At 31.0% G+C, this 8,188-nt stretch overlaps 1 protein-coding gene across 1 annotated transcript; it reads right to left on the reverse strand.

Annotated features, from left to right (window-relative positions):
• Window positions 1-2,006: 2,006 nt before the first annotated feature.
• LOC107780360 (3-ketoacyl-CoA synthase 20) lies at window positions 2,007-5,558 on the reverse strand. Its single transcript, XM_016600882.2, has 2 exons — window positions 4,605-5,558; window positions 2,007-2,910 (listed from the first exon to the last, which is right to left on the reverse strand). Exons 1-2 carry the CDS (start codon window positions 5,370-5,372, stop codon window positions 2,125-2,127), a joined length of 1,554 nt encoding a protein of 517 aa, XP_016456368.1. The 5' UTR covers window positions 5,373-5,558; the 3' UTR covers window positions 2,007-2,124.
• Between the last annotated feature and the right edge of the window lie 2,630 nt (window positions 5,559-8,188).

The following is an 8,188-nucleotide window of genomic DNA, read 5'->3' on the forward strand; positions in this document are numbered from 1 at the left end:
GATATTTTAAACTACAAATAGACTATAATTGTTAAGCTTTTAATTTATTCTATGTAACAAAACTACTAAAATATATTTTATTGTTATTACTGAAGAAGGTTATCCAATTTGTAAAATGTATATGGAATAAGGTAGTCACGGTATCCTAGTAGCTTGACTTGCAAATATATAATATGCTCGTGACAAAAGGCCAAAGTTGGTGACAACATTTACGAAGCTACGTTATTAATATTCGACATAAGTCTATTCCCATTTTATTTATTTTATTTTTCAAAAATATTTCAAACATATCCGAACAAAATAGTGGCTACGTCGGTTTCATTAGTTCTTACATATGTTGTTTTGAAGGACCATTTTGATGACAAGAAAAATCAAACTTTCTTTAACACTCAAGTAATTAAATTCAAAGTAATTTCTCTAATTGAAAGAAATTAACATTAAAAGGGGCAAATTTGTCAAATTATATTTTATTTATATTTATTTTAAATGAGTTTAAAGAATGATTACAAAAAAATCAAAATAAGGGAAGTAGGCGTAATATTGTAAACCACAAGGGAGGTCAGTGTGATATGGCGAAACCTGGAGGGAGGTCTCTGAAATTATCCGTATTTAATATTGTACATATTGTCCAATGGTACCATTTTTTTCTTTGTTCTTAATTGTGACAGCCAATTTAGGTCAAGTTGTCTCACTGTACTCAGCATTTCCAGCAAATTGTCGAGTCCTTCAAGTTTTCAGACTTAGCCCAGAAATTAGCAGCTCCTCTGCAGCAATTTCCAAGTCTTTATACCACCCAGGTCCGGAGTTAGTTTATTGGTTATGTGTTCGACCGAACCTAATAACTTTAATCTAAATTTTATATTTGTCTTAATAAAAGTATTGAATATGTACAAAATATTAAATTAAAACACAATAAATTAATATAACTAAAATTCCGAATTTATAAACTTTAAATTCAGGCTTCCCTGTCCCCTCCCTTTTTTCTTTTCAGTTCCCTCTTTCTCATATTAACAAAGAAACAGCTGGTTTCCAACTTGCCTAACAATTAACATATTCATATTTCTACAGCTTCTCAGTGCTTTATCACGCGGCATTCAATATTTCACTATTATTATAAATACAATAATCTAATATTTGTAAATTGAAAGTTATAATGACCAAATATTATTTGCAAATACTAATATTTGAAAATTCTGATATAATATTTGATGCCCAAATGGCTTAATACTCCGTCTGTCTTAGAAGGGTGACACATTACTATTGAGTCAAACACTATTTTCTTTGGCTACTATTTTTCCAAACATTTTTTAAAATTGTTAACTATAAAATAGATATAATTTATGTATGTTATATTTAAATATGTTATACTTTGCTACAACAACTAATCAAGATGCTCGCGGCCATATTCACATTTAAAATTAGATATTTTTAGAACCTCACATTAATTTGATCTTATGTCCATTGTTCATATTTAAAGTTAGATATATATATATATATATATATATATATATATATATATAAAGTTAATATAACAATAAAAACAATAACAAATCAAGTGTAATCCCACAAATGGAGTCCGGAGAGAGTAGTATGTAGCCCTTACCCTATCTGGTGAAAGTAGAGAAACTATTTCCAATAGACCCTCGATTCAAAGAAAGATAAAAAAGTAGTAACAACAAGCAGGGACAACAACAAAATAATTTGATAAGGAAATCGAAGCAAAAGAAATAACAGGTAGTAACAGAGATCTAAGTATAAGAAAATACGAGAATAATACTAATACTACAGGAATAAAAAAGAGATACACTCGACTACCTACTAACATTCTACATTAATTCTCGACATCGACACCCTCCTATCAAGGTCATGTCCTTGGTAAGCTGAAGTTACACCATGTCCTGTCTAATACCTGATCTCCCCAACTTAAGCCTAACTCTACCTCTCCATAAACACACCGCCAAAAATAGCAACAAAAAAAAACGAAAAATACAGCAATGTACATTAGCTAAAAGAAGTAATTGTATTGCTTTCTTAAAGCATAATCAAAGTACATATCCACCTAGTAATAATAATAACAAAGGTAATATTACAAAGATCACATAATTGCTTCCCAAAAATCAAACTTTAGGAATCATTAATTGTTACAACTCTAGGTACTTGAACTGGGAATTCATCAATCTCATCCATCCAAGGATTCTTCTCCTTAGCAGGATTAATTGTCCTAAGTGCACACCACACAGCACTGTTACATTTAAAACCTGAACCAAATGCAATTTGCCATGTTCTATCTCCTTTCTTAATTCTCCCTTTAGCTTCAGTATATGCCGATTCATACCACAATGAACTACTTGAAGTATTTCCAAACCTATATAATGTCATTCTTGAGGGCTCCATATGCCATTGACTTAACTCAAGATTCTTCTCTAACTCGTCCAACACCGCCCTTCCACCTGCATGAATACAGAAATGCTCGAACGCTAACTTAAAATCTGGTATATACGGTTTAATTTTCATCTTGAAAACTTTTCTCGCGACTAATGTGATGAAAAATAGTAGTTGTTCGGACATAGGGAGGACTATTGGCCCGAGAGTTGTGATGTTGGTTTTTAAGGCTTCTCCTGCTACAGCCATTAGGTCTTTTGACAATGCTACACCAATTTTTTTGTTGTCATCTTCTTCTTGAAACACACAACTATAGCTTTTGTCATCTGCACCTTTGTGTGTACGTACTGTGTGGATGAGTTGATATTTTGAACGACGACGATCTGATGATTTATTTGATAGTAAAATTGCAGCACCACCCATTCTGAAAATGCAATTTGAAACAAGCATTGATCTGTTGTTGCCAAAGTACCAATTGAGTGTTATGTTTTCCATACTGACTACTAGTGCATAAGAGTTGGGATGCACCTGTTACAACAACATGTGATAACATATGGAAAGTTAGCATTGACAAGTTATTATTAATTGCTTTTTCTAGTAAGGAAATTAAGAAGGGGAGCCTTAGAACAACGATCAAGTTGTTTCCGTGTGACATATAGGTCACATGTTCTAACCGTAGAATCAGAGTCACTGATACTTGTATCATAGTAGACTGCATACATCACACCCCTTAGGGTGCGGTCCTTCTCCGGACCCTACGTAAACGCGGGATACGTTATACACCAGGCTGCCCCTTTTTCTAGTAAGGAAATTAAAGCACAATGGAAAATCTAAGACCATAGGTAGAAAACTGAGTTCAGTTTCCCACGTGGGAGAAAGTTAATACTCCCTCCATTCATTTTTACTTGTCCACTATACTAAAAATATATTTTTACTTTTACTTTTTCACTATACTAAATCAAAAGAGATAAAAATTTTTTTTCTGTTTTGCCCTTATCATTAATTGCTCATTTTCAAAATTATTTCTCAAGACCTTTTGAAATGTTATCATTATTAGGGGTTATACGGTAAAATATATACTACAACTATTATTTTTTTAAGGGACGTGAAAAGTTCAAAGTGGATAAGTAAAAGGAACAGATAAAGTATGAAGGACCTTTTTGAGAAGTGGAATTAGCATTAAAAGCCAGCAGTTAGAAGACATTCGACATTAAATTGGCCATGTCCACTTGAATTGAAGAAATGATAGGTTAATTCTTTAATACCGATTTCAGAAAATCATGTCACATCTTTATGTGTATCTCGATGAAGGCTTAAAACGAATTGATTAATCAACTAATGTCTACATCTCAAATTAGTTGGAGCCAATTATATAAATTCGTCCTATAAATTTAATTCACTCCATATTGAGGTCCATTATCCAAATAGTAAAACTATCATTTAAAACAAATTAGAAGTTCTTTATTCTAAAGTTTCTCTATATATCATACAAGTTATAACCAGAAAATAAATAAAAGGCTTGATTGGATATAACCTAAGGTGCAACCAAAACTAGTACTGTTAGGTTAAAACGGTCCAAAGATACATTTAACATGATGTGATACTGTCCGTTTTGGGCCAAGGTCGCACGGTTTTCCCCAAAAGGCCTCACACCATTAAAAGATCCATACACCTTATATGTAGGCTCCCAACAAGTACTACAACCTAATATTCTCACAAAGGAAAAAAAAAGTTTGTTGGATTCTTCAAAAATGTTGTTGCACTGGTCTCAGATCATGCAAAGTTGCATTACTTTTAAAGGATCCAGCACAAACCCGTCGGCATTTTTAGAAAGTTCAAGCGACATTGATCTAAATATTGTAAAGAATTTAGTACCAGTGTAATTTAACATATTATGGCATATTATCTACTATATTTTCAGGTAATTACATCAAATTTGTTATAAACAATTACCCTGTTATTGCAGGTAACTTAACTTGATATTGTAAAAATACTTTATACTAACACTAAGGACAGCCCGATTCACGAAGCATCTCGTGTTTATGCAGGGTCCGAGGAAGGGCCGCACCCAAAGTGGGTGTGATGTAGGCAACCTACCGTGATGCAAGCACCAATGGCTGATTTATCGGCTCGAACCCGTGACATATAGGTCACACAAAAACAACTTTACCATTAATACTAACACTAATATTAAAAAAAAATTGTCTTGCAAAGGAACAAACCTGTAGCATCTGCTTGGCAAGGTCAATTGAAATTAATCCAGCACTACAGCCCATACCACCAAGGTTATAACTCATAATATTGCCTCTAAGCTTATAATGATTAACAATCATAGCAGAAAGTGAAGGAGTTGGATTAAACAAGCTACAATTCACCACAAGAATCCCAATATCCTTAGCCTTAACACCAGTTTTTTCCAACAATTCATCAATTGCACCAAACATAACCATTTCAGCTTCTTTTCTTGCCTCAGCCATACAAGGATTTGGTGGTACTTTCAAAAGTGCTTCTGGAAAATATGTCTTTTGTCCTAAACCTGACCTCTCTAATATTTTCTTTTGAAATGCCAAATTTTCATCAGTAAAAATCCCAGCTTGTTTTGATCTTTCCATAAATAATTCCTTAGGACACATAACATCTGGTTTAGGTTTGTAACACGAAAAATCGACTAGGTACACTTTTCTTGGCCTAGTCATAAAATAGAGTGTAGCCAAAAAAACCATAAGAGCTGAACATAAAATAACTGTAACAAGATTGAATTTGAGTTGGTTCCATAATTGGACAACTTCTTCTACAGTAAGTGTAGAAAGATGAACAGAAACAGCACCTAAAATTGGAACAAGACACAAATACATAACATGGCTAATCAAATAATGGTAGCCAAGTTTCACATATTTGAGTTTAACTGATAGGAGAAAATTAGGAAGTTTGTTATTACTACTTCTTTCTTGAGCCTCAATTGAAACTTTTCCAGTTGATTCATCCCCCATTGTATGTATAATCTATTCACAAGAATTGGAACCAACCCCACAAATCAATCAACAATAACAAGTGAAATAAGGGATTTTCTTGGATTTTTTTTTTCTTCAAATGAAAACAAGAAATACCCAAGTGAGAAAAGATAATGAGTTTTAAAAACACTAAGGAAGAATGGTAGATGGAAAGAGGGTTGTGTTGAGAGGGAAAAAACTTAGTAGTATGAGAATTTAAAGAGTGTATTGAGAAGCTTGTAGGGAAAGTGTGGGTGGAGTAGAGGGGGTAGGGGTAGGGGTAGGGGTGGGGGGTTCAACTACCCCAACGAACTTTTAATGGAAGCCTACTCTTACCATTAAATTTGCCAGAAGGAAAAAATTAGTGGCATTTCGTGTATACTTCCTCCGTCCCACTTTATGTGAGACGATTCAAGAGTTAAATTATTTAGTTTTCGGTATGAATTTCAAATTTACTCTAATTTTTAAAAATTTATTATATGTATAACTACATAAACATTAATGCAAGCTACAATTACCAATTTAAGATATTTATAATGTATATAAAAAAAATTACGGTAAAAAATAAACTTGTTTGACTCTCTAAGTAATAACTGCATCACAAAAAATGGAACGAGTAATATCTTAATTAATTTGTTCAAGTTTATAATACTGAGAATTTACCCACGTAGCACGATCACCAAATATGATTTCTTCTTGGCCACCCTAGAAGTTGTAGCCATAAGTGCACTTTGATTGACACATAATTAGAAAAAAATCGTTTAATTTTTTTTTTTGTCACATAATTATTGAATTGTCACATAATAATAACTCTAGTTAAAAAGCAAATACAGAATCATATTAATTTGTTTTTACGCATTAACAATCTCACTCAAATAATTACTGAACTTACATGTATTAGTGCAATATTTTTAAGTTTTCTTTTTATCAGAACTACACATACAAATTTCGTAAATTGATTGCTATTCAGAGGCATTGTCTGTAACTCAGCAAGATAGAATGAGAAGAAACTCATATTATCGTCTTAATTAAATGTACGATATTGTGTATTGTTAATGTACGATATTGCTTGTCCAAAAAAAGTCTTTTAAAAAGTTGTTTGTAACAGATGGGAGAATAAGATGAAATTGTATGCTATTGTGTTAACGTATGGTATTGTGTGTTAACCTACAATATTTATCCAGTGATTAGGCAACATTGCCAAGTAAAGCAATTTTAAAGGGGTGAAAATTATTTACATTCCCCAAGTTTGCTTTAAAAATCAAACTCATCCTTTAACTTTAAACAATTATCATTCTACTCCTCATATTAAGTGCGACTTCTTAAAATACCTATTTTACCCTCTACAATTTTTATCCCTTATTCTTATTTTTTATTTTAATTTATGTTATCGACTTAACTATAGACAAATTTTAAAAAAATCGAAACCAAAAAAAGTGAGAAGTAGTAGTCAAGCATATAAGTTAATGATGTTTAATAGTGAAATAAATTAGAAAATAAAATATTACAATAAATAATTTACTCGTATCAATAATTTTATTAATAACAATCAAAACTCAATACAACAACAATCCAATAAAATTCCACAAGTGGGGTTTGGGGAGGGTAGAGTGTACGCAAACCTTATCCTTACCCCGAGGGAGTAGAGATACTGTTTCCGGAGCAATCAAAACTCAATCTATTTACAAATTTGAGAATAAAAAGAGTGAAAAAAATTTAAATTATAAAATGCAGGTAATAAAAAATAATGGGCGTAAAATAGAGGTAAATTTTCTAATAAATATACAAAAATTATCTATTACACTTTACATGAACTTTAATTATAATTTAGAAAAAAATCTAGTAATAACAATCAAAACTCAAAAATTTATATACACATAGAGAATAATAAAAATAGTTGAGCATTGATGTGACGTGGTTCGAGATACGTTCTCACAACGTTGCAATTCTCTGTTAAAATAATAATAATAATAATAATAATAATAATAATAATAATAATAATAATAATAATAATAATAATAATAATAATAATAATAAAGTAGCAATACATTTTGTAATAAATTCATAATATAATTATTTTATTTATAATGTTAGTGAACTTGGATTAAATTATACAATAAGATATAATATTTTTAACTTATGAATAAATACCTGTATTAAAAATATCTAAATAATATAAAAAAGGTAATACATATATGGAGAGTTGAAAATGTTAAGGGTAAAATAAATATTGCATAGGATGAAAGGATGAAAATGACAATTGTTTAAAGTAGGAGGATGCATTGGATTTTTAGAGTAAATTTGGGAGATGTAAATGATTTTCACCCATTTTGAACGGACGAGACACGTTCCTTTTTTTATGTCCAGCCTTTTATGTATTTAAGGTGTTGAAGCAACGGCAAGCCTCAGCTCTAGTTTTACTATTAACACCATTTTGGTAATAAATGGAATAAAAATTAAATTCATGAGTATTATTCCGATTTCACAGAGTTTAAATTCTACTTACTGGCGCTGAAAAATTATTTACACATTAAGTTTTGTTTTTTGCTAATAATTTACACATTAATTGATAACCTGAAAAAAGTAACTAACATGATATAATGTGTTAAACTATCTTGATCATACAAATAATCTTTACATTATCAGTCACACCCAAAATCTGGGTGCAGATGGATGATTTTCATATGAGATTATTTTCAATTCTTTGAACATGTATTAAAAATCAAATTAGGTGAGTCTATAATGTCAGCTGTATTTTTCAGTTTATGCTTTTCTATTTATCTAAGATTTAGAAGTTCTTTGATTGCAAAGACAAA

The sequence above is a fragment of the Nicotiana tabacum genome, chromosome 14 (assembly GCF_000715075.1).
Source record: "Nicotiana tabacum cultivar K326 chromosome 14, ASM71507v2, whole genome shotgun sequence".
Classification (NCBI taxonomy): domain Eukaryota; kingdom Viridiplantae; phylum Streptophyta; class Magnoliopsida; order Solanales; family Solanaceae; genus Nicotiana; species Nicotiana tabacum.

Coding starts and splice junctions, on each gene's coding strand:
- LOC107780360 (XM_016600882.2), bottom strand. CDS start 5,372: ATGGGGGATGAATCAACTGGAAAAGTTTCAATTGAGGCTCAAGAAAGA. Junction 2,911..4,604: donor TTGCCAAGCAGATGCTACAG/GTTTGTTCCTTT, acceptor TTGTTGTAACAG/GTGCATCCCAACTCTTATGC.